Source organism: Pholcus phalangioides, unplaced genomic scaffold (genome assembly GCF_987345545.1).
Source record: "Pholcus phalangioides strain wild (caught in Gottingen) unplaced genomic scaffold, Ppha-v1.0 ptg000008l_1, whole genome shotgun sequence".
NCBI lineage: Eukaryota > Metazoa > Arthropoda > Arachnida > Araneae > Pholcidae > Pholcus > Pholcus phalangioides.
Genome location: NW_028301601.1, coordinates 3,870,835 through 3,898,075, shown reverse-complemented (window position 1 = coordinate 3,898,075; position 27,241 = coordinate 3,870,835). Strand labels below are relative to the sequence as shown.

General features: G+C 40.2%; 1 protein-coding gene across 1 annotated transcript in view; it reads left to right on the top strand.

Moving 5' to 3' along the window:
* The first annotated feature begins 497 nt into the window (after positions 1-497).
* Positions 498-27,241, top strand: part of LOC149083510 (zinc finger SWIM domain-containing protein 6-like) — an 87,557-nt gene continuing 60,813 nt past the window's right edge. Inside the window, exon 1 of the mRNA XM_089234026.1 lies at positions 498-867. Within this exon, the coding sequence (XP_089090152.1) occupies positions 504-867 (364 nt within the window). The 5' untranslated portion in view covers positions 498-503. The remainder of the gene's footprint in view (positions 868-27,241) is intronic.

Genomic DNA, 27,241 nt, shown 5'->3' with positions numbered 1-27,241 from the left:
GCATCGCATTTTTGTGAGGCCCTCTTCTCTTGAGGCCCCCCGGGCATGTTAAGACCGCACTGTGTGGGAATTCGCTGTCGCTCTTAAATTGTTTTCGGCACAGCTTTTTAACGTGATTGAAGGTACTTTATAATGGTATTCCACAAAAATTAAAAAAAGTAAACTTTTCTTAATTATTTTACCGTAATTTTACAGCTACTTTTGTGTATACAGCTACATTTTCTTAAACATTTCACAATTTAAACAATTTTTTTTCTAATTTCAACCAACAAAAAGAGCCCCTAAAAAAAAAAAAAAAATTCCAATTGAAACTTTTTTTCCCCCAACACCAGCCGATAAAAACACAATAATCCGATAGATGGCGCGCGCTCGCATTTCATATTCCGCTTTTCTCTTTCTCTCTTTTCTGTGTTGAATCCCGTAACTCACGCACGCAGGCGCCCCGCGATTGTTAAATAGATTAGCGCATGCGCAGCGGCTCATAATCAGATGTTTTCTCCAAGATGGCGGCCGTGCCGAGGCCGTGCTGTTCTCGGGCGGTGTCGAATTCGATTGGAACTTCTTCCAGATCAAGTGCCGATTCAAAAGTGGATCGTAAAAGATGTCCCGAAACTCTGTTGGACGTTTGTGCGAAAGTCGTGGCCTTGCACATCCCTTTCCAAAGGATAGAGGAAAGGTACGATCGAATACCCGAACCTGTGCAAAAAAGGATCATCTATTGGTCTTTTCCTCGTAACGAGAAAGATATTTGTATGTATTCGTCGCTATCCAGCGAAAGTAGTGCTTGTGGTGATTACCAGAAACTTCCTTTTTACCGTGGACTTCGTTTGTACGAAAGTGGCTGCGTCGAAAACGTACTACAAGTCGGTGAGTGTTACACCCATTATTATTATTTATTATTTTTTCCCCATTACACACACACACAAAGAGAGAGAGGCAGCAGCATCGGTACTTGAGCCCGTGCCCCCCCGCCGACGGATGAGGGCCGAGGCGGCAGCACCAGCGAGACGTGCTCCGCCGGAGGCTCCATTGGCATCTATCTCGACGACGACGTTTTTTTTATTTTTATTTTTTAGGTAAAAAAAAAATTATTTTTACAGTGTATTTGTACTCTCTGAGGTGCCCCCACGGGAGGGGCCCCTCCTATAAATATTATATACGCACCGAACTTGTTTTGAAATTCGAGAAAAATAACGATAAACAAAAGAGTTGAAGGGGAAAAGGAAAAAGATCATTAAGATAAAAAGAGGGCTGTGTGTGTGTATATGCAACCTCTCTTTGTTAATGGTTTTTTTTTATTTCTGTGGGTAGTGCGGATTTTTCAAGTCCTTTGTTGGCTTTGCTTGGACCTGAGCAGCCGCACCCCCCCCCCCCAAAAAAAAAGAGAAAAGTTGGCAAGGGACTCGATTGAGGGGGGCCTGGGATCTTATATTAATTTTTTTTTCCCGTATGGGGATTTACTTGGAAACCAATATATGTTACCAGTGACCTGCTGGAAAGTCTCAGCCTGGACCCCTTAAAAATTCTAACCTGGGGGGGGGGGGGGAGGAACCCACTCAAAAATGGAAGGAAACGCCATTTGGACACATGGAAGGCCCATCTGGCTGAGATCTGGTTCTGTAGTTGGCAAATTAATTTTCTTGTATTTGGAGAGAGGGCCCCCTACAAGACAGTACTATCTCCTGGGGGCCCCTGCGGGAGGGGTAAAGTCCTCCGTGTCGTGGTAGCAATTGGTTGTTGGTGTTAAAGGTAGATATGTATATTACTGAATAAAAAATTGTGAATGGAAACAACTTTGTGAGCGACAGAAGGAATCAAGTAACCCTGTCAAAAGCATTTTTAATTGTAGATTTTCAACAATACACTTCGACAACAAATGGATTACATCAATTCTACAAGATGTACAGGAACTGGATGTTGTGAAGATATTTATTATTTGAGATGTTAATTTTTTTAAGGAAGGAAAAACTCATCTCTGCCTCTACCGGGAGTCGAACCCGGGTCCCTCGATTATATCTTGTATTAACAAGTGGAGAGCGACATTCATGTCATACATCAATTCTCTTCAACAACAATGGATTCCAACCATAGGCGTACGCAGAATTTTCTCGGGGGGGGGGGGGGAAGTTTCAATTTTTTTCCCTCAAGGAGAGGTTTACGTTTTTTCATAAAAAATAACACTATAATCTCGGCTTGAGTGGGGGTTAGAACCCCAACACCTCCCCCCCCCCTCCTTGCGAACGCCAATGATTCCAACAATACTCTCTGACAACAAATGAATTCCAACAATACTCATTGACAACAAAAGGAGTGCCAACAGCACTCACTGTGACAACAATGGATTCCAACAACATTCTCCCACAACAAAAGGTTCAAACAATACTCTCTCGCTTACAACAGTAATTCCCGGCAATCGTCCTTCGATAGCAACTTATTCTGTTCAAATTAAAGATATCTAGTGAAATGCCGATTTCTATCGGATTACGAATGTCGAGGCACTTGATTATTGACGTTGGGCAAGAATTTCCATGTACCCCCCCCCCCCCCCCCACACACACACACAAAAGGGTGGACCTGACAGGACACGGGACTATTCTTATTGTTTTTTCACGCTGTAATTTAATTTTAGAGACGCCCATGAAAATTCTAGCTTGGTGGGCCCGCCAAAGGTCTCGACCTAGGGAACCTGCTCCATGGCAAGGGCTCTTCCTCCGTCAGAACTTCTAATTGGCTCTACCTACATATTTAAAATGAATTTGTATCCCCAAAAATAAAATCGATCTTTTTCCTTGGGGTAAGAACCTGTCAACCCCACCGTTCATTGTTGGGTGGTGGGGGGGGTTACACTGTGTCAGGTGTGATCTGGGTATAGTTGTAGGAAATAAGGATAGCATTGTTGAAGTGTTTGTAACAGTAGGGAAGTTGCAATAACATAACTAGGAGCATTGTCACTAACATACACAAATGAAAGGCCACAACAGGCAAAATGCCCATCGAGATCGAGGTGGCTGAGAAAAAGATGCCCATAACAAATATGGATGTCACATATTTCTAAATTACAGCACTAATTAAAAATGCAATCATATAACTAAAGACTATATTATATACATGATAAAATATACTACAAAAATGCCTATAAAAAATATTTATGGTTGTCTTACCTATATATATACTATGTATGTTTTTTAGACTCTAGTGTGGATTTTCCAACAAAAAACAAATCATTCGGTAGGTAACAATGGCTTCCCAAAAATACTAAAAACAGCAGTGTCTTCGTGGGGGGGAGGTGAATGTCTGCAAGAATTCATTCTCAACAATCCTAAGTGACCCACTTCAATTTGTGGGGGAAGGAGGGAAAACCAAGCATCTAAGCCCTTCTTTGAGATCAAATAAAACCTGCTTAGTCATCCAGCGAATTTGTTATTAGAGACCCCCTTTCTCTAAATTTCTTGAGGAAATCCCACTAGTCCATGTAGAAAGCAAGCCCCACCTGGTCAGTGCCGTCTTAACGTGTGAACCCAACCAGACACGACCCGGGGGAGGACTCTGAAGTGCAGATGGGACCTCGTGTAGTACCGTCTTAAGAACACCGTGGGCCCTCGGGCTAAGTGATTTTTCTGGGGCCCCCAACTGGAAAATTCTTAAAAATTCCAACCAGATCTCATTTTACCATTCTCTTGAGGCCCTCGGGCCGTGCCGTTTCGCCCCATATGATAAGACGGCACTTACCTCATGATAATGAGATCTGGTTAAGATTTTCGAGGTTGAGAATGTAAATCGGTAGGCAAACATTTCTAGTCTGATAAGGATCCTCTGAAAACGGCCCTGCATCTGGTTAAGCAACATTGCAATTATAGTAGTGTTTCATCAAAGTGTGTATTTCGTGACTCCTAGGGTGCGTCGCCAAACTTTCTCGAGTATCGCGGTGACCTGGAGATATCGATTTGTGCACCTATTTATGCCTTGAAGTGGTTCTTTTATAGATGGAAATACCTACTAAACTATTCTGGAGCCACAGACGAGTCGAAGGTCGAGCAAAAAGAGCCACCGGTGACAAAAGTTTTAAAACCACTGCATTATACTCTCACTGACAATGCGTTGGTCCCTCAATGGGGAATTGACCATAACCATAAATATACTATAAAAATCACTTCTGGAAAGCCTATTAAAAACGATTGCCCGAGGCAGCGGTTTTAACCGAAGGGGTCTTTGGAGAAATTTCAAGGAGGTCCCGTGGCATTCATCTTATTGGCGAAAGGGGTCTTTGCCCTTCTTCATATTGTCACAAAGAGACCCTGGAACACAATGTTAAAGACCCCCCGCCGAAGGGGACAATTTTATTATTTATTTCACTACACTAGTTAATAATAAAAGAATAATATTTTATTATTCATTTCACTACTTGAAAACCCTGAAGTATCGTATTGTGTTATACCTGTGAACATAGGCGTACGCAGAATTTTCTCAAGAGAGGGGTTTTTCAATTTTTTTTTTCTTCTCAAAGGGGGAGGGATTACGTTTTTTCCTGCAAAATAACACTATAATCTCGGCTTCAGAGGGGGTTAGAACCCCAAATCCCCCTTTTGCGTACGCCAGTGCTTGTGAATGATCATGGCAAAAATTTCCAATGAATGTTTTCAATAAGCCCATAAAAACTTGCGGTCTATTAAAGGACTTATTTCACTGCAAAAAAAAACCCTTGTCTAAAGATTACAGCAAAATTTTCCAATCGATGTTAAAGAAAATCTAACAACCACGTTTCCAACAATGTCCTAGCATTACTATATGTATTTCATAGTTGTTTCTCCTAAGGCGGCTGTATAAGGATAGAACTATATAGTTTCTCCACAGGGGCCCCTCGACTATGATGCGTCAAGAAAAGCAATGCAATATTTAAATGATTCATAAGAAACAGAATTTCTGAAATGTGTCTGTAATCTGTGAGAATTTATTTCAGCAATAGTCATCTGGAACCCCCACCCCTTCTAGCCACCCCCCCCCCTCCTCTCTACTAGGCCTAGCGAATCCGCCATAGGAAAGATACCATCAAACAATGCATTGTATAATCTTACCCAACAGCCATTTTTATTCGGAAGAAAAACTAAATAGATGTAACACCCGCTGACGTCACATTGGAATCGGATTTTCCCTTTGTGTGTAGGCGCAGGTTCGGGTGGGGTCTTCGTGTGAGCGCTTATGGCAGTGCCACGGGATAACACATACACACAAAAAAAAGGAGCACCAAAGAGAGAACGGGAAATAGTATATAGAGATAGAGTGGGTCTCCCTCTTGCCCCCTAATGTGGAAAGCACAAGTGGCACTGTGTGTTGGTGATGGTGGTGCTTGGGGACGCGGTAGCGAGCACTCACTCACTCACTGCACTTGGCGAAGAGCTGCCGCTGCTGCTGCTTGATGCTCACCCTCTTTTCCACTGTGCTTCTACCAGAAAAGAGAAGAACTTCGATCGCGGCTTTTGCCCCAAAAAGAGGAAGAAGAGGGGTACCCTGTGCTCTGAATAAATGGTGATGGCCAACCGGGGATCGTAACATGTGCGCGTTTTCGAAGGGGTTGTGTGTGTGTGGAGAGCCTGTCTCCTATACTGAACCCCACGGCCTATCTGGTAGTGTGTGTACTAACGTGCTTACTCCGGATTTTACCGTCCCTGCCCTAGAGAATTATGCTGTGTGTGTGCTCCGGACTCCTCCCACTTTTGCACTGCCGTGCTCTCGAATTTAGAAGCTACCATGCATGATGGTGGTGCTTTGCTGAGCAGTGTCTGTGTGCGTGTGTTTGATAGCATTTGCTCTCTCCTGTCGTGTATTGATTGCTGGTAGGCACTCTGAAAATTTCATGCTCTGAAATCGGTTTTGGAGCAAGTGGTCGCTGAGCTTTTGACACATGAGACTTGGATGCACTGCCACTATGGGTTCAAAATTTATAAATCCAATATGGTTCCCTACGAGACATGGAAATGTCTGCTTGGATTCCGCTGAGCACTCGAAAGCGTAAGGAGGTGATTACGAACATATGCGTATCTTTATTAGAGCATTGGTCTTCGGGAAAAGGGGTCCAAAAGAGGTTCAGGACAAAGCAGAGAGATAAGAATCAAGACCGTAGGCAGAAGAGTACCTATGAACTCCGGTCATGATCCACATGGGCGGGCAGTCAAGACCTGGGATGAATTCAATTATTGATTTTTACGCTATAAATTTTGGTGTAAGTCGATTGCCTTAACGCTGGATCGTTTTTCAGAAAAAAATGAGTCAATTGCCCTCACACCTCAATTTTGGGGAAATGGGTCGTTTGCCCTTATTGGCGTACGCAACCCCCCCCCCCCCCCCCAAGCCGAGATTATGGTGTTATTTTGCAGGTAAAACGTAAAACCCCCCTTGAGAAAATTCGGCTTGCGCCTATGTTTGCCCTCACCATAAGCGGATGCAGGCTCCTCGAACAGGGGTGAGGGGGTGAATTTCCACTTCCATCTATGCAAATACAATTTTTTCCACTGAGCGGGAGTATCTGTATTCACCTATGACCCTTTATTCCTAACATGGTAGATAAACCCTTCATCTAAATTATTATTAGGCACATTACCCTTTTACTCGGAGAGCAAGCGAAACGTCATTCATCCCTGTGTTATAAACTTTTCCTTTTCAGTGGATCCCGCTTATAACGTTTATAAAAACCATCATGAAAAAACGTTGTAAGCGAGAAAACACTCTGAATGGGAAATCTTGATGAGTATTAGTGAAAGCTGGGATCGTGAATATAAGTCGCACTAAGCCGGAAAACGATCTGTGCGGGAACGTTATAAGCGGAATCTACGGTAAAAATAATGTACGACAGTTGATAAACGCTCAAAGTGACAGCCGAAATATTTTTTTAGTTATTCTTATGCCATAAGGAGTATAAGAACCTACTTATACTCCTATGCCTACTATTAAGAATTCTACTTATACCATAGAAAATACTGCGGTTTTATTAATCATTTCTTTGGGTATGGAGTTCGTTACCAATAAGCACGGGGGAAGGAGAATTAATACTGTTTTAATAAATTTATAAATATCGCAAAACGTATAGTCATTTAATCGAGTTGAAAAATACTGTAATTTAATTACTCTATTAATGTATTGCTTCAATTAAAAATAAGCCAAGAGCATCCATTTACATCCTTTTTCGTAAAAAAAATATATTTCAGTGCTTTTTTATCGAGGTGAACTATAAAGGTTTAAAGATTAGGAATATACAGTACAGTGAATCCCACTTACGACGTTTTTCAAAAACAATGTAAGCGGGAAACGTTTTAAACTGAGTAAGTACCACGAAAATAAGTCGTACTAAGTGATTCACTGTATATGAAACTATATGAATACTACCGGGATTCACTGTATATGAAAAATTTGTGCATCGAACGAAGCGAAAACGTAAGGCATGTAAAAAAATGTTATGTCCGGTCAAAATTTTTTACATACTTCGGACAACCGATTTGACCATCCCTGTTTCCTACATTCAAAACAATGAATAAGCGCTACAAAATATTACATTGCAAGGGGCACCAAGTTTTAAAACGTCATTTTAATGGTTCAGGCTCATTAATGTGCAGAAGAGACATTGTATTAACCGATATTTCACTGTATCCAATTTTTTTATAAGTTGACGCGACCTACAAAAATAATGAAAATTTGAAAATTATTGGAAAATTGGTTTTCCAGATGGGAAAACGAAACGACAGAAAATGAGAAAATGTGACCAAAATTCATATGTGAAGTTGGGAAATAGCATTTAAAAGTCAACGATAGATGACGCTAAAATTCAAAACTAAATTATTTTGCACGCATAAATACCGAAACCTAAATTAACCTAAGAGGAAAGAAAATTTGTTCTCTACAACAAAATAATAAAAAAAAGTATAAAGCGATATTTGACTGCATTGAATTTCTTTGAAGTTGAGCTGCCACGGAAGACAATAGTTTGAGAACCACTGCTCTCTAAATGACTAATATTTCCTAGGTGATTCCTAGTATATGCATGTATGGTTTTTGTGAGACTGGTTTCTCAAATTTTTTTTTTCGCTCGTGACCCCCTTCTTACCATATTTTCTTGTCCTGTCCCCCCCGCCCCCCTCAGGGATTCTTTATTTATTATTATTTTTTTTTTGTGGGATATACATAAATGTAATGAGCATCTAAAACGATCGATACCAATTACTTTTTTCGCCCATGGCCCCTTTTGGTCCAAATTTTATTTTCGTGGGCCGCGTCTTATCCAGGGCCTTCCCATCCGCATCCAAGTGTAAGACTCTTTCCACGTACTGAATAGAGTTTTTTTTAGTGCAATTTTAGTGAATGAAAACTAGTCACAATTTTTCCCACCATATTTGACTTAAAAGCTTCATTTCTTCACACCAGAATAATTATCACAGAGCTCTGTACCTCTCCCCGCCCTTCATTAACCACCTGCCATGGCTCCTCTTCCACTTTATTTTCACCCATGGCCCTTTGCATATCCCAGAACCCTGGGGCGGGCGTAAGGCCCCATTCTACTCCGTAAAAAATTTTATTTTTCCAAAGACCCCTCTTCCCTCCTAGAATGCAGATATTACTTTCAAGTTCGCTTATTTTCTTATAATAAAAAAAAACGAAGGTTGCTTCGATAGTTCGTAATATGAGTATTGCTTTAAGTTTGACCCTTGATAATTTGAAGACTTCTATTGAACCTTCGAAGGGGAACATAATTTTTCAATGTAGGTATTTTTATTATAAAACCAATGGAAATTTTTCGCAGCTTTTGATACTGCAGAACCCAGTGCATCCGCGGAACAATAACCGGAAACCCATCTTGTAGGGAATATAGTGTGCGTGCTCGCACTCTAGGAGTGCTTTGAAGTGGTTCTTTTTTTTGGGAGGCCGGTATAAACGTGGACTGGGGTGGGGGCAAGGGAGCCATGGTCAAAAAAAATATACACGGTGTAATTAACCTTTTTAGCAGCGACCAAAAACTAACAAGATCAGCTTCGACTCATGGAAGGTTTTTTCTTAAAAATTAGTTAAACTAGTGACGCAATAAGTGCATTTATAACAGGACTGGACGTGGATTTGTACGACGCATTTAAAAAGTTACTGTGAATCAGGTTTGGGTAACCCATAGCTCAAGAATCCCCGGTTGTTAGTGAATTTATACGAACTATCTCGAGAGCCTTTTGCGACCCATAGGCAAGTGACTCCCCGGTTTTAGAACCCTTTCCCTAGATCGTTTCCCAAACTTTTTGTTCCATCTCCCCTTTCTTCAGAATTTTTTTTTCCCTCATCGCCCCCTACTCAAGACAACCCGTAGGGTCCTTTGTTAAACCAATAGTAGCTTTTATCGCCCCCGGACCATTCCATCGCCCAATTTGGGAAACACTGCCCTAGATCAGTAGTACGCAAATCGTGGGTCGCGACAGATTCTCCAAAATAAAAATTTCCAAATAAGAAAGTCATTTCTATTTAAAAATGTAAAAATGCCTTACTAATTACCATGTATCAGACAATGTATTTTTTAACAAATTCTACTTGTACAATAATCAATATTATCGGCTCCATCATGTCAGAATCATGATTGTGCAATGTCCTCGCAAAAAAAGAACGTGGGAAATGATGTTTGAATGTTTACTCTACCCATGTTATTCTATGGAAGTTATTTTCCCAAAATGTTTTGTAACGTGTGTTTCAATAATGCCCTATTCATTTTCAGGCACAACTTAGATAGCAAAGCAAGGTATCCAAGCAGCTGATGAAAAAAAAATGAAATTTGTACATTCGTGCTTCTGGCATGCGGCGGACGTTATCGAATTAGTACTTTTACAGGGTGACTTGGAGAGAATCACCCGATTTTTCAAAATTGTATATTTATTAAAAATTAAAAACACAGAATATGAAGAATGATAAGTGATATGTGAATATGTATACGGGAGGAAAATGTTTACTTTTCATGAGCAATTTGTGTTATTAGTCGATTTCAAGTGTAGAAGCATTTTGAAATCTGATGATTCTTTCTTAATCACCCTGTATACGAAAATCAAGGACCACACACCTCGCTACACTTCCATCTTGCATAAGAGTCACTAAGTACATCAAAAAACAAAGTAAATATTTATGTGATATAAATATTTACTTTGGACGGACATCACGTTTACTGGCGAAAAATTGCGATGTCCCAGAAAATCAGAGTATATGATCAGCCCATGTAAGGGTCGCAGGACATATAATCACCCTATGTAGGGGTCGCTGGTAAATATTTTGGTCAAAAGGTGGTCGTGCTTCAAAAGGTTTGCGCACCACTGCCCTAGATCATGAATATTCTTTCAAGGGTTAGAAGGATGGAAATTATTTCGAGGGGTTTTCGCAATGGCCAAAAAGTTTGAGAAACGCTGGTTAAAGGTGCAGTACAGCATCTTGTCGAGAACGTGCATTGCTTGTTTATTACGCAAATGTCTCATTCCCTGGTAATCGACGTGAAATATTGTCAAGTCATTGTGATTGCTTTTACGAGTTATGCAGTTGCACGCTTATCATTATTATTTTCTATAGGTCCTTGCATTTGGAAGAGATGCAAAAAGGGGCGTCTCTTTTACTTGTCCTTTTTAGGACATGGGTTGGCCAGGGATTTTGTGCCAAACCTATTCGTGAAATAATGATGAAAAAAAAAAGCGAGGTCTGAGTGTTATGTGAAAAGCTGTGCCACCCTTTTCCATATAATTCTCTCAGAAGGCCTTGAGGAGTTTTGAGTAATTTTCAATATTTTCTTATAAAAATTTTTGTTGGTGAGTGCGTTCGTGGAATGAAGAAAACACGGTTACACTCGGGGAATGGTTGAAAGAAAGAGCTTATAAAAGTCAATTTTTACTCGATATTCATTGAGAGAGGCATTAGAGATTAGAGCATTGTTAGGAGACGTTTGTTATTAGTTTTTGTTGAATCGATAGATAGAGATCGATTGATTGTTAGTAGAGGCAATAGGTGAGCGAGCCTATTGTTGGGAGATAGTTGCTATTAAGAGTACCGAGATTATTGTTACTGACAGTGTCATTGAGAACAGTTTTCACTCGGAGACATCTTTGAGAGAATAGTATAACGCGGTGCATTGTATCAGCTGTGAATTTTTACCTGGTTGCTACTCCAGGTACTGTTGGGAAACTTACTTTTACTGGAGGTGCTGATAGAAGACTTATTAAAAGCATTGTTGAGAGACTATTATTATAATAGGCATTGGTAGAAAGCTTCTGTTGCTCGAGGCCATGATGAGAAACTTTTGTTGCTCGAGACAGTGGTGAGCGACTTCTGTTGCTTGGGGTATTGTTGGGAGACGAAGGGACAAGATGTTACAAGAAGCATTGATGACTTTTATTGTTCAATGCGTTGATGAGGGACTTTTGTTGTTCGAATTTCGAGCCACTTGAGGCGTTGGGAGACTTGTCACTCGAGGCATTGTTAGGAGGCTTTTGCTCTACGAGAAATTAATGAAAGTTAATTGTCATAGGAGGTATCTTTAAGAGACGGCTATTGCTAAAAGCATTGCCGGCCACGATTTTTACGCGACGTATTTTTGACGGCTTTGCTCGACACTTTAAGTGGCATTGACGACGTATCTCGCCTCCTTAAAGGGCCTCTTATTTTAGCTAAAATAACAGGCCCTATCTCTATCAAATAGATATTTTGTGAAATTGATTTCTCAGCTGAACATTTTCCACAGTACCCCTTAATTTGCACCTGCCGAAAATCGGAACTTAATTTAAAAAGATATGCAATTTTATAGGGGGTTTGGTGATTTCTTATATGCTGCTTAAAGAGTTAAAAGAGAATTTTTACTGGAATCATGTTAATAGGCAATTACTATTACCAGAACGCAAACGCACCTCGGTAACATTTACAGATAATTACTACCAATAGCATATATTATTATCGTTACTTAAGTTCAGGAGCAATAGAGCATGAGCCGTGGTTGGTTTATACAATTACTTGAAGCATTGTTGACAGAGTTTTTACTTAAGGAATTGTTACGTGACTATTTTTACCAAAATCTTTTTGGCAGTTGCTCGAATTGCTGTTGAGAAAGCGTTTGTACTTGAAACATAGTTGCGCATGATATCTGAATGTAAAATCCTGATCATGTGATCAGGATACGTGTTTAATAAAATAATTGAGGTCGTTTCTTGTGAACATTTTCCCACGTGGTTGTGAGACTTATAACTCTGGCAAAGGTTACTGAAAAATCACGATCATAAATTTATAGTTAGTCTAGACGGTATTTTATTTAATTGTAGTGCACACGCATGCTGCCTCATTGTAGAGTAGAAAAAATTTCCTTAAATTAATGAATCTCTAGAATTTCTTAGATCGATTCTTTAAGGAAAAATTTTTTAAGCCAATAGTGCTCAATCCTTTGATGAGTTTGAGCTTTGGAGATTGCTCAAGTTGTTGGTGCAAGGCTGTTGTCAGAGGCGCATTTAACAGCGGGAGTACCGAACGCCCCGACTTCTGAAGGGCCCGAAAAACCCAAACTTTACACTTTCTCTAATTTAAGAGGCCCAATATTTTCTTTTGCTCCCTGGGCCTCAACCGACTTTATAATCCGCCACTGATTGTTATTAGAGACATTGTTGAGACACTTGTTACGCGGAGTATTGTTAGGAGAGAGACTTGTTACTCACAATGTATTGTTGGGAGATTTATTACTCGAGGCATTCTTGGGTAACTTGTTTTTCGCGGCATTGTTGAGACTGTTGTTACGTGGAGTATTTTAAGGAGAGGGACTTGTTATTCGATGCATTGTTAGGAGACTTGCTACGCAAGACATTTGTTAATTTTTTACTCGAGACTTTATTAAAGCTTGTTATTTGATGCATTATTGATTGTTGTTACTCTAGGCATTGTTGGGAGAATGTTCTGACTCGAGACATTTGTTTACAGACTTTTCACTCGAGATGTTGTTGAGATTTGTTGCTCGATGCATTATTGGGCCACTTGAGTGATTTTTTTTTTTTTACGTGCCACAATGATATTAAATTGCACAAAATTTCTAACGGTGCACCGAAACGAAAATTTTGCATAAAAATAAAGATCAGTGGCATCTATTAACGGGTGGGGCCAATGGCCTCAAGTTGAACAGGGGCTTTAAATCTTTTTTTTCATTCTGACATTTTCAATGAATTTTTCTTTATCCCATATCTCTTCAGTTTTTATGGTGGCAATTTCAGTCAGGGAATCGCTGCGAGAAAACATCTGAAACGATCTGGGAGCCTCCGAACTTATTAACATTACCCTGATCACAGATCTTGATTTGCAAAGAACTGTAGTTGTATTTGCAGAATTGTAGATATGGTTACCGCTTCTAATAGTCATGTGTTTTTATAAATAATTATTTGTCGTGGTCAAATGATATTAGGTTTTACTTTGCAGGCATAAGGCATAATCAGATGGTTTCAGCGGCCTCGGTTTGAGTTTGTATGACGTAAAAAAACTAACTTTTATGATACGTAATTATTCATATTGGTCTAATGATATTAGTTTTAGCTTCGCGAACCACTGTTTGAGTGTGTATGATCCAAAAGCATTGCTATTGGAAAGAGATGAAGGCTTCTATGATATTCATACTGCATATTCGTGGTTTTGAAGCATAATTCCAGCTGATACATACCTGTAAGGTTCCAAGAAACGGGTCGGTCGGAACCACTGCTGTGATGGTGGTTCAGAATATAGGTCTCGCCACAGATTTCTTGCCCATGATCTCTTAGAAGAGAAAGAGAGGAGAAAAAAAAAAATCCATGCATGTTTGACTCGAGTTATAAAAAATGCCGGAAGCGATGTTAATATTGAAGTATGTATTTCTCTCTTTTTCAAGTTTATGTGCCCCTCTTATTCTAACTGCGGGGGTGTCGCGTTGGAAAAATCACCTCGACTTCCTCTGACTTCCATACATTTTTTTTTCTCTCTCTCTCAAACCGGTCCCATTTTCCTATTGTTTTGTGTGTGTTGTGTGCAGGTAAAAAAGTGCTTTTTTGCTGGGTGTCGTAATCGCAGCATAGAATTACCACATAATATACACACGCGCGCGCTCGGAGGTACCAGCAGCAGTATTGGGAAAAGAGATAGACCTCTTTACCTTCAACATTTTGCTAGGACCGAGTAAACTTCGGCTCATACCTGAATCAGACCGCAACCGACTATTGAGGACGACTCCGAGAACTATGCTTTGTGCTTGTGTGCACTTGTAATTTTTGAATTTTTTTCCGATAGTATTTGTTTTTTTTTCCCTTCCTATAGAAGTCCATTGAAAGTGAGAATTCCGAGTCTCTTTGGCGTGAAATTTTGGCATTATTAGGGAGAGGGCGAGGAAAATGCTGTATTTTACCGAGCTCTTTTTGGTGTGGATATTTGGCCCCGTTTATTGATATTGTCCTTTTTTTTTATTTTTAAAGGGCACGAATATAATAATTTATGGTTAATATTTAGGTGGAGGCCTAGTTCCGTGTTTGTGTGGTGGCCATTGAATGTGGATATTTTATGAGGTCTCCGCCAGGCAGTGCGAAATGTATTTGGGGATTGTTGTTGTTTTGCTGAATTGGAAGCGGAAAAAATTGTATAAATTGTGGGATGTGGGGCTACTCAATATTGTTTGGGATCATGGCGTCTGCTAAATTTAAAAATTATTCCAATTTGCATTTTTTAAGTCGCATTTGATCCACTAGCAATGAATGAATATCGTTAATGTGACAGTGTCTTTGAAAACGCTCGTATTGTTCAGAAAAAGATGGTTGTTGCTCTAGGCCACAGTGTTTTTCAATTATGATTTACCAGAGCAGCTCCTCCCTATGCTCCCTGTCATAGCCACTCCCTTCACTTTTTCTATTACCGTGTCTATTCTGAAACATGTCCGGCGGACCATTTCGCTCTACGCATCGCTGAAAGATACAATTGTTGCCATTGTTGTTAGAAATTTGTTACTCTAGGCATTGTCGAGAGATAGTTATTGCCATCGTTTTCTTTTTTGACACAAAATGAAGTGTTCCGGACTGTGCCATGAAGCTGGGCTGGAAGAGATCTCGGCAACGGGATAATTCCAGTGGCAAAGTTCTTGCGTTCATTCATTCATTGCCATCGTTATGAGGCATTTGTTACTCTAGCCATTGTTAAGAAAAGGTTTTTCCCCTTAGCCATTGTTAAGAAAAGGTTTTTCCCCTTAGCCATTGTTAAGAAAAGGTTTTTCCCCTTAGCCATTGTTAAGAAAAGGTTTTTCCCCTAGCCATTGTTAAGAAAAGGTTTTTCCCCTAGCCATTGTTAAGAAAAGGTTTTTCCCCTAGCCATTGTTAAGAAAAGGTTTTTCCTTTAGCCATTGTTAAGAAAATGTTGTTTGCCTAGACATTGTTGAGCCTTCATTACTGTATGCATTCCTGAGGTTTTAATTCCAGACGTTATTGAGAGGAGATTTTAACTGGTTATCGACAGGTTTTTTTAATCTAGGCTTTGTTGAGATGAAGTTGCTATTATATGCTCTGTTGATAGACGGTTGTTCCTGGATACATTGTTGTAAGGTTTTATACTGAATATATGACCTCCACATGTGTCGTGAGCTTTGTTGAGAGAAGGTTGTTACTCACTCTCACTGCACTGTTGAGACGACTTTAACATAAAAGACTAGTTTCCCTGTTAATTTACCTCTTTCGGTAAGAATATTAATGACATTCATCCTAGGCTAGGATGGTCAGACGTCCCGGGTTTTGACCAATAATTCACGGTCCCGAAAAATGCTTTTAGGACAGCAGTTTGTTTCCCGGGTTTTTCCCCCCGCTAATCAAAGATCCAATAAAATTATTTTAAAGAACAAAAAAAATGAGATGTGGTGGCGAATATTGTAGGAAAGGGACGGTACACTTCCCCGTATCGAAAATTATTGAACAGAAGAGAAATGCACACAATATTGCTGAAACGCTGGAATATCTAAGGCTGTTAACGGCTGGATGAAAAAAAACTTGTTATAATTTTTTTAAATAAATGGTGGTTGGTTTTAAACCTATGTGAAGCATGAAAACGAAAAACACGTTGTATGAAACCATAATTTTTTTTATGCTGCATACCGGTGTAAATTCTTTTCGCCAAATATCAGTTACTATGTATGTACGTACGTTTGTTACAGAAATTGATTTTGCTGCAAAATTACAAACCCCATAAAGAATGTTTTGCATTGTTCTGCAAAGATCCATTGGCTGACTGTAAAAATTCCCATAATAGTATTTTCTACACTTTTGTTAAAATTCTTTCAGATTGTGCTGCAGTAGCACTGATTGTTCTGCTACTTACGTCGCAGATTTCGGCATATCCTGCTTTGGGTCTTAAAAATATATTGACGGATATTATAGCGCATAGAATTCATACCAGTATGCAGCATAAAAAATAATTCATAGTATCATACCACACGTTGTTCGTTTTCATGCCGCACATCGGTTTAAAACCAACAAACGATTTACTTCAACAATCAAGAAATAGTTCCGTTTTCAATCAACAAGGGACATCAGAAGTCAATGCGGTTTCTCATCTTTATAATAGTAAAGTATAAATATGAAATATAATCAGTCACGCAGAAAATTTTCCTCCTGCTACAGTCGAATCTCGTTTTAACGAACATTTTTCTAATCCCCAGATAAGTTAACACACGAATTCAATTTCTTTCACGATGCAATTTCTTTATAACGAAGTGATTTCTTCGGTCTCTTGGAGTTCGTTATAACGGGATTCGACTATTTTTTTTCGCCGGTGCGCAAATTATTTCTCCGTAATATGCCGGTTCACGAAAATCTTCACTTAATTTCCGTGGTCTGCAATGAAAAAGGGATTGAGAGCACTAAACTAAATCGTACAAGGTTCATTCTTTAGCTGATAGGTAATTTTAGTCATTTCCTTGGATTCAACACTATCTGAAAAATTGTTTTTGGGATGCCCCGGTTTTTTATCGGGATATGACCTGGTTTCCCAGTCGCATGATCTGGGCACCCTATCCTATGCGCGCGAATGTCGTCCTGTCCCCTTAACGTAAATCGGCTATGTTTGTATGAGCTCTTGATGACTTCTTTCCCGACGCCAACCAACATTTCGGAAAAACGGTTTGAACTAATTTTACATTTTTTTAAATATTGTTAAATTTTCGTATTTCTTTCAAAATTTCGATTATTTTAAAAAATATTACATCGCTTTCAATATTTTTTTAAGCAATTAATAATTCAAATAAAAATTTGTTTTCAAAATTTTTAATCAAGTTCAGTGATAATATTTTTCGGGCATCTATTATTTTAAGTTCAACTTGTAAGCATAGAAGCCCGCCACCACCACTAGTAAAAAGCGTGTCACTGTTGGGTGAGGATGGAAACGCCCTTTATAAGACATGGGGGAGGGGCACAAAAAGATAATATGATCCAGAGGAAGCGCCACAGGCATAAAATTGTTGCAAATATTGGAAGATTTTTAACGGGTTCACAGTGAATTTGTAGTGTATAAAACCATAAAAGTAGTGTGATTGTGGCCCGGGCACCTACCATAAGTCCTGTTTACCTCTCCCATGTGGAAGGCATGCGCAGAATAAATTTTCAACAATCAAAAACCGTGTTTCAACATTGATTACAATCAGGGCTGGACAAATCGCAAAAAAATCTAGGCGCCAAAAAAATTTTGACCCGAAGAAAAGGTTCCAAAATAATGCTTCTTTCGAATTTTTCAGGGCCTGGTGACCCTCTTTCATGTTAGCAGATATGCTGCTATAAATTTCAAACATTTTGGGCTGTTTTCAGTCTGCAGTTAAGTAACTGCACAAAGAAAATTTCAGTCGCCAATACCAATTTTTTAGTCGCCATGGTAACCTGGCGCCTGGATTTGTCCAGCCCTAGTCACAGTTACACGTGGAAGTCATACTTTCAGTAAAAAAACCAACAACGATGTATCGAGGAACAATAATCTTTCAACAGAGCTATAGTGGGAACTTTCTCTCAACAATGGCCTAGGGCAGAGGTCTTCAACCCTTTTCTACTCGCGAGCACTGCCTGCACCCTGACGGAAAGTTTGACATACGAATGCATGAAATCAGAGTGATTTCAGTCCTTGAATGCAATTTGTACAATGGGTTTAATTTTAAAGTTGATCAAGTGCTCGCGAGCTCGAAACACCCTGGGTGCTTCAGGGAGCACCGTGGTGCTCGCGGGCAACGAATTGAAGATGCCTGGCCTAGGGCAGCAACTTTCTCTCAACAAACCGCTAAAATTACCAGTGCATCTAGTAAGAACCGTCTCTAAACAATGTCACATCAAATATTTCTGAAGATATTAATGGAGATTGTGGAAAAAATTCGGGGGGGGGGGGGGTACAAATTAACGCGCTTACGAAGGGGCCCACGTGCGGTAAAAGGTTAAGAAAAACTGCTCTATGCATTAGGTGTCTTTTATTTCAGATGCCCACTGGAAAAATGCGGAATTTGTGTATACCCCCGGAAAAAACAAAGGACCCCTGAAATCATCTTCACCCAAGGGATCGCACACGCGCTCTGGAGACGCTATTAAAATTTGCAGCGTGGGGGGGGGGGGGGAGTATTTGAGATGTTCTGTTTGGAGATCATTTTGTTTCTCTTATATTATGCTCCTCTCACATCTATTTCCCTCGTGGCGTCATTTTGGCGAGCGAAACGGCGTCGTAAAAAAAACAAGCAGCAGCAGCCAAAAAAAAGAAGTATTTTTCCCAAATAAAAACATATAAAAGAAACATAAACATTCGCGTAATAATAAAAATAATAGTAAAAGTAGGATAGAGGGAGAGCCAAGAAAGGCGACGTTGTCTTCGGCTTGGCGACCTCCAGCTGGCGCGTGTTCGATATGTAGAAAGAGGGAGAGGTATGCATGTATATTCCATGGCCCGGTGTATGGACCGCCGCCCGCTTAAATAATGAACTAAGGCCTGAGTTAGGGCTCGCTCTGCTGTGTGTGTATGTGTTCCCCTTAACAAAAAAGAATAATAATAAAAATTACGATGTGAGCTTTGGCTTATTTCTCCACAACGCCCATGTTTCGAATGCATCATTCATAGAGTATTGTGGTGAGGGTGTGCGCGCGAGTGCGAGAAAGACGCGCACAGACCGTGTGTGTGTGTGTAGTGTATACTCTACCCCGTTGAATAATCCATTCTTTTTCCTGGCCGTGGCGCAACATTTGGTGGACCCCGTAGTTTTCTTCGTTGGCGATCGATAATGGAGGGTTAAATGATGATTGAGCTTTTTTTTTTTTAATTCTAAGTTTTTTTCTCTCTCCCTCTTCTCCATTAAAAAACATTTTTTATTTTATATTTTTTTAAATAATACCTGCGTTTTTTTGGGAAAAGAAGAGAAGCGCTGGCAACGCCATTGATAGTGTGTTGGCGTTATTTTTATTTATTTTATTTTTGTTTTTTGTGGTGTGTTTTTTTTTTTTTTAGGGTAAAAGACTGTGAATTCCAACGACGACTTATAGTTTTTTTTTTTCCCCTACCTCATCCCTCTTGAAGAATTTATTTTTTCTTCTAAGATCCTATCGACTTGGTATCTGTGAGGTGTTCGCCTGGCGCCTTAAAAAAATGTCGAGATTACTCTTTATGGAGCCTAATGTCGCCAAAAGTACTTTTTTTCTTTAATAGGAATTTATGATTTTTAATTTTTAGGAAAGCTGAGTAGGATGTGTTTTTTTTTTTTCTCCTTCGACTTTTCTGGAGTGATTATCGACCTCATGGAGGTCTTCACACATTGTAGCCACATTGGAATTTTTAATAAAGCACACCGCCCCACTCAATCGGATAACAGATACTTCGCTTAAACGGATAAAATCCTCTGGCACAAAAATTTCTCACAGAGACAATGTTCTCCGCTTTAAATGATAATTTCAACAACTCTCCTCCCCTCCCCGTTTAAGGGGGTTCGTGCACGCGAATTTTCCCAAAAATCACATTTATGAATTTTCAAATATTATGAAACTTTTTGCGTTCAACTATGTTCTACCTATAGTAGAGCGCCGAGCTCAAAAGAGCCCCACTCTCCTTCATCTTGGAGTAACATAATACTGCATTACATTGGCATGAAATGATAATGTATGAAGGGAAGGGGGGGAAAGAGAAAAGGAAATGACATTTCGTTTGCTGAAAATTGTCTTATCCATCAGTTCGTCACACATTTGATATCTTCATGCGTGAGACTCTGTCTTAAACATTGTCTTGAAAGATGAACAAAAGAATGTTTGAATAATTATATAAAACAAATGTATGTATGTACACAAGCGCACACACATTTTTTAAAATTCGGACACATATTTTGTGTGGAGTATGGTTTTAGGCCTTATAGAGGTTTCAGAAACTCGCGAGAATCATAGTTGGAAATCTCGCTCTCAGATGTTGGTGACACGACGTTTCTTGTTTTTCGAAGTAGTTTCGAGATGTGGGAATACATGGATGACACCTTCAAATCTTTGTTTAGATCGGTGAGGCGGAAAAAATTTGGTGCTCCAGAGTGAAGCGCCTGAGGACGCAATTCTGGAATCGTTGTAATTTGTACATGTTGCTCTTAGACATGAAATCCCAAGCTGGGGCACCATGTGTCAACACTGAGAGAACGATTTGTTCGTACATCAAAACTTTGTTCTTCAAACTGAGTTTGGACTTCGGATAGCAGAATCTCAATAGATTCTCCAAGAGGATCTGAGCCTTTTTTTGATTTTGTTCTTGGTATGGCTCCTGAAGTTGAGTCTTTCATCCAGGGTGATACCCAGGTACTTAGTTCGAGTCGATGGCACGACATCTTGTCGCTCTACGATGATCTTCGTGTTCGATGTAAATATCTCGGTTTGTAAGCCACATCACCACACATTTGTTCGCATTCAACTTGCCATTGTTGTATTAATGTTCATTCTTCATCGGTTTTCGGTATACAAACTATACGTTGTAAAATGGAAATTGAATTGTTCCCTGCTTCATCGGATATTATATGCTGTAATCGTTGATATTCGATCGGGATGTGCCGACCATTGGCGTACGCCCTTCAAGCCGAGATTATAGTGTTATTTTAAAGGAACTAAACTTAATCCCTCCCCCCGAGAAGAAAAAAAAATTGAAACCCCCCTTGAGAAAATTCTGCGTACGCACGCTTATGGGGCCGACTATATTAATTGCCATTTAGCTAAAATAGTATTTGAAATATCTGGTAAGCTACACACGGAGAGCTCGATCACAACCCTAACGTCTGTAGCGTATTATAGTTTATTAGTTCAGCGTTTTTCAAAATGGACAATATCGCCTCCTGGGATGAAGGGGGGGGGGGCAGTAGAACCTATCGGTTGGCTTCAAGGCATCATGGGTCCCCTCGCAAAATGATTCTTCTGAGGGCCCCCCGTACCAGTTTTAAAATGCCTGCCGACCAATTTATATACATAATCAGATCTCATTTGCATGAGACCCTTTGTACAGGGCCCGAGCGTTAAAACGAAACCGCTGCGTTTTATCAAGTTTAAAGGGAGCGATGAGAAGAACAATTTTTTGAAGAAGGTGGGTAGAACAAAAAAGTTGAAAACTCTGACCTAGTTTGTAGCTTATGTGAAAGTCGACCCCCGCTTAATCGGATATCAACGATTCCAACATGCAATGTCAGTTTTGCCGGGGATGCCCTGGCCCTCCCCGCTTCAGGGGGGCGGCGAAGAGCTTACGTGGCTTCTTGCGACGGAGCCTGGGTGTTTCGCGGTTTCTCCAACATGAAATGTCCGATTATGCGGGGGAACACACAATGTTTCTGTCATTTTACAAGTATAGTTTGTATATTGAAAATTGATGAAGGATCAATATTAATGAAAATTATATTTAATTAAATGATCACAATATCTAAAGTTTTTACTTTTTATTAAGAAAGTTAGCGTCCTCTGTTGGCTCAATAGAGAACAAAATTAAAATAATTGAATATACGTATTGAAGACAACTTGAATAGCTGGAGGCCAGTACTTGCTCTCAAATTTGTTTTCTTTTTTTCTATCCCAATCTTGGTAACATATTTCCCATTAATTCAGTAGTTATACAACTATTTTATCATTAATTATAAATTTTCATCAATAATGAAATTATTTTTTTCAATAATTCTAAAATCATTTCTTTCATTAAGGCGCTTTTATTTAGCATTTCTTTAAGTTCTGTAATTATGTTTAACTTTTGGATGCCAGATTTTGCCTCTTGAAATACGATCTAAGAAATCATGGGTATCAAAAAATGTTTTGGCTCCGGGTCCCCCGAATTCGTTACTACGGCCCTTTTGATGCATCGAATGCACAGCATTACTATTGATTCTGGAAAGTATCTCACACTTCCCTGAATACACTGAAATCTGTACATCAGTGCCAGTGCTCTTTAACGAATTTCGTTTGTAATTGAGCTTTTTTTTTTCCATTGTTAAGTAGCTATTTTCTCAAAATTGTCGGCGGGCCATGGCAAAAAACTTGGAGGGCCGTGGGTTTAAGTATCCTGCGGTATACGTTTGGGAACCTCTGCAAAACTGGCCGCCTCCTTTGGCGGTTACCACGACTCACCCTTCAAAAACGAAAAACAAAAACGTGAATTTCAGCATCTCCAACTTGGCTCCGTATCACGACAATTTCCTCGCCAAATCCAATAATAAAAAAAAACTAATACATATATTTTTTAAAAGGACCATCTTATCTCTCAATATAATATACCTTTCTCACTGTTATGTGCCTTGAGGGCGTTGTCATCCATCCTTATATCCGGGAGGTGGTCGGGGTAAATGGCTGTGCCGTGGGATGTGGCCATGGCTTGCATGGGCCACCCCCCCTTTTTTCCCCTTCCAGTGGTGGTATAGCCACTGACCTCTTGCCGCCTAGACCTTGAGGTCATACAAGGTATCAGAAAAATAATAATAGAAAGAAAGCGAAAAAAAAATATTATATCGTTTAAAAGGCAATCTTCTCTTTTCTTCCTCAAGGCCTCTCCCTTTAATTTCATATGTGATAATTTTTTTTTATATTTTTGGCTTGTAAGTGTATGTGTGTGGAGTTGGTTCCAGATAAAGCTGCTATCACACAGTTTATATTATTCGGATTACTTCTGCACTTGGATGTAGCCCCATGATAATATGGCGGAGAAAAAAGGAGAGAGAGATTTTTTGGTGTATTATATTCTGTGGTTGTTTATTCTGGTGGTTTTAGAAGGACACCTTTTTTCAAGGGTGGTTTGGTTTCGGTGGCTTTGAGAGAGAGAGAAAAGTCAAGGTTATTTTCTTTCGCAAGGTTATATATTTATCCCAATGTGTTATGTAGCTATAGCTGTAATTGTTGTGATGGTGGGGTGGCCTTGCTTTTTTTTTTTTTCGAAGTCATCGCCACTCGCGACGATCGGGGTGGTTGACGGTCACGCTTATGTTGTTGTCGGAGGTGGTTGTTTTATACGGCGATATTGCTTGATAATGACATTGTTTTTCGGATTTATATGCAGACCAATGGCCACCCTGCTCCAGGACCGCCTTTATGCGTGTGTGCGTGAGCAGGCCAGCAACTAGACATTTTATCAGCCGGGGCAAGCACGAATTTCGGCGTCCTCGTATAACGTTGAAAGAATAGATAAAGGGTGTATTCGTCGCCCTCTCTAGTCCAGCGCCCGGGGGCAACAGACCCTCCTGCTTCCCCCCCCCCCAAGTCATGGCCCTGTGCGTGAGTCTCCCATATTTAATTGGGTAGCAGGGTCTTCCAAGATAGGTGATTTGTATCCACTAACAGTTAGGGCTCTCGAACTATGGTCGACCAAACACGATTCGCAGGGGCTTCCTAGACGAGTGGTACAAATCCGCTTTTGCAGTCCCGTGATAAATGCACTTATTGCGTAACTCGTTTCGCTAATTTCGAAAAACAGTCCCATGGGTCGCGAAGCCGACCTCGTTGATTTTGGGTCATGCTGAAAAATATTAAGAACTCTTGAGTTATACTAATTGTAAGGCTGTTCTTATGCAGAACTTCCAGTCGGGCGGGGGCAAAGGGACTCTCCGTCGGACACCGTCCTACCCCTGGACATTTTGGAAAGTCCTGGCTTATATAAATTTTCTATTAACCTAGGCATTCTTGACATTTTGCGTTTCCACTGAATCCCTGTGCCAATAAAATAAAAACCATAAGAGCTCCGTGATAGTCACTGATTTTCGAGACTGACTAAATTGATACTCAGTAACTTCCAGTTCAGTAGGGGCATTACCGAGATCCAGTCTTGACATCCCTCTGCCTGGGGCCTCCATGATGATGTAACAGCAATGCAAAAATAATGAGATCTGTTTTCTCATTGAAGCTCACGGACGCCTAAAATCCTTTCCGCCAACAGTTACAAACCAAACGCCATGCCCTAAAGTGCTGCGGATACGGTACTATTTTATTCCATTCCAGAGCCTCAGCTGCATACTTTGTCATACGAGGCAAGCACGCATTTTGCATTTTGATATCCCCGTGTAATGCAGAAGCTGTTAAAGGAGTATTTGGCACCCCCCCCCCCCCCCAGTCCATCGCCCGGGCACCAGATCCGCTTGCCCCTCCCCCAGTTGCGGCCCTGTATATCGCAGCTACTACCCAATCCTTTGGCCGGTAGGTATCACTCATTTTGCGAAATCATGGACTATAGGCTTGTTGCGTATGGATTCTATATAGTTCCACAAGAAAAAAGAACGCCAAGGCGCAATCTTAGGGGGCCCGATTATGGACCCCAGGTTGACTTTTTTTTTTTAATTTCGCACTATGCATTCATTAGAAAATGAATAGAAAGGGCTCGCCTTAGAGGCCTCTCTCAAGGATGCGGACAGAGCTGTCTTTACGAAGGGGGGGGGGCACCACCAGGGTACGAGCCTCGTGATGATGTTTGGTACTTGTTAAGTGAAATTACTACGCAGTAACAGTAACCTCCAGCTTGGTAGAAGCTCCAAAAAGTCTCTATGCCCGAGGCCCCACGGTACTGTTAAGACTGCCCTGGATGCGGGGCTATGTAAGAATGTTGAGAAATGACTGAACCGTATCGTCGTTGACAGTTGATTCTGATTCGAGGTATTGCATTGAAAAAGGTTCCCTCATCCCCCCTCTGCTGGATCGTAAATCTGAATTTTAACCCTGAGGCTCATCCCAAGTTCCATGAGAGGGCGCCCCTTTCAAGCTAAACTGTATGGCTGATCCTTAAAAATCATTTACTAGTCCGATACAAAAACATCTCTCAGAAAAGATCTAATCTATACCACAGCTGTGCATCAAGGCAAAAATCTCTTACGGGAAACACTTTTATGCAGCTTAAAAGATCTATTTTAACTACTATATCTTGGTGGGGGGGGGGGGGGGGGGTTGGAAGCTCTACATCGTGAAATCTTCTGGGGGCAATACGTATATATGGAGTACCTCGGGTACTCTGTGTGTATATTCCACCAGATCAAAAGGAGTGGGAAGTGCCATCACTACTACTATATACCCTGTGTAGTCATTTTCAGCCCCGCTGACATTTCTTTTCATTTTTCTGTCCACCCTCCTTCCAATACCTACCTACCAACCTGCCACCTGTATACAAAAGGGGGGGGGGAGGGGGAATTCCCTTTGCATTGTGAGTTTTTCTTCCCCCCCCCCCCACTCACTACTGTACAACATTGTATCGAATGCTATTGTGCCGTTCACAATACCCTGGTTTGGTGCATTCTTTTGTGACTTCTTTTTTTTGTCTGGTTCATCGTCGTCTTCAATGCGTTTTGTACAACTTTGAATGTTTTAGGGTTGTAAGAGAGAGTTTTATTGGCTGTGATTGGCGAGGGTATTGACGTGTATATTGGTTGAAATGTTGCCAAAGATACCCATTTTACGATGAATTAAATCAAATTGGTTATAAAAACAGTTTGAAGCGGTCTACAGCCGTCTCACGCAAAGCATGGGGCCTACCTCGCTCCCTCGAATATAGTGATGAGATCTGGTATCATGTCATGTTCAACAGTAAGTGTGTAAATTGGTAGGTCCAGCGAGGCTGGGACCAAAGAACTCACTCTAACCAGAGGCTCCATGATTCTTGACTTATTGGGAGCACCTACACCTGAGAACCTGGATTCCGATGCCTACGGTTGAGAATGTTTTGCATTTTTTTTTACTATAACGGAAATTATCTCGAGAGAGAGAGCTTGTTGTCATCGTCCCCACATTCTGAAGCGGCCACTTTCAGCGTCCTCTATCGACAGACGAAAATATGGGACACTTGGTAGACGTGCAATGAAATATTTTTAAAGATAACGGAAAAGAAAAATTTGTTATGGTCAGTCAATGTCTATCTCAACTTTATTAATATTTTCAGCACCCGACTTCATTTTAGGGCCGTGCGAAAATAGTTGTTGCACTACAATGTTTGTATGCACGGCTTTCAAAAATGAAAAGAATAACAGGGCCTTTGTCTTGGAGAACCTGGGATGCACCTTCGTACATTTGTCTTCCTGGAGAACCAATGCGAAGGGTCCGTTAAAACCCTTGCACTGGGGAGGGTCTGGGCTCCTTGCACTGGGGGTTTACTTACCTATCCGATAACGTGCAAGATTCATCTTTTTATAAGAAATACCCATGAATCGATAGAATTTTTAAGCTATGGCTTTGTTAAGCAAGTCAAAATGAAATACTGTGTTAGTGCAGTGTTTTCTCAACCTTTCTGAAAACAAGGACCAGTAAAATTTCTGAAACAATTTGACGGTGACCACTTGTGTCCCGTATTACGGGACATTCCTGTAATTTTCGTTGCTCTGATTTTGTTTATACATTTGTCTTTTCAGCGATATTTAATTGAATTTGTAATATTTATTAAATTCGTGAATACACACACAGCGTTTTCATAAATATAAATTATATTATGATAGTTACGACACAAAAAAATTATAAATAATATTCATCTCACATATTTGTCAGGTTTAACGTTTTGTCCTGTTTTCTTGGAATTTCAATTACGATTAAGGATCGTGTCTATACTTTCTGACAATTGTTTAGAGGACAATTGGCGATGTCCCGTATTTTATGGATCATTATTTAAGATCCCAAATTACCAAATTTTATTTTTCTCAATGAAATATGATCATCAGATCGCGTTTGAATATTTTTTCGTGAAATGCATTTTTGTTTAAGGCGATTTGTAGTAGCCTTGTATTTCCACGTTCTTCAGCAGTTTTAGCAGCAAA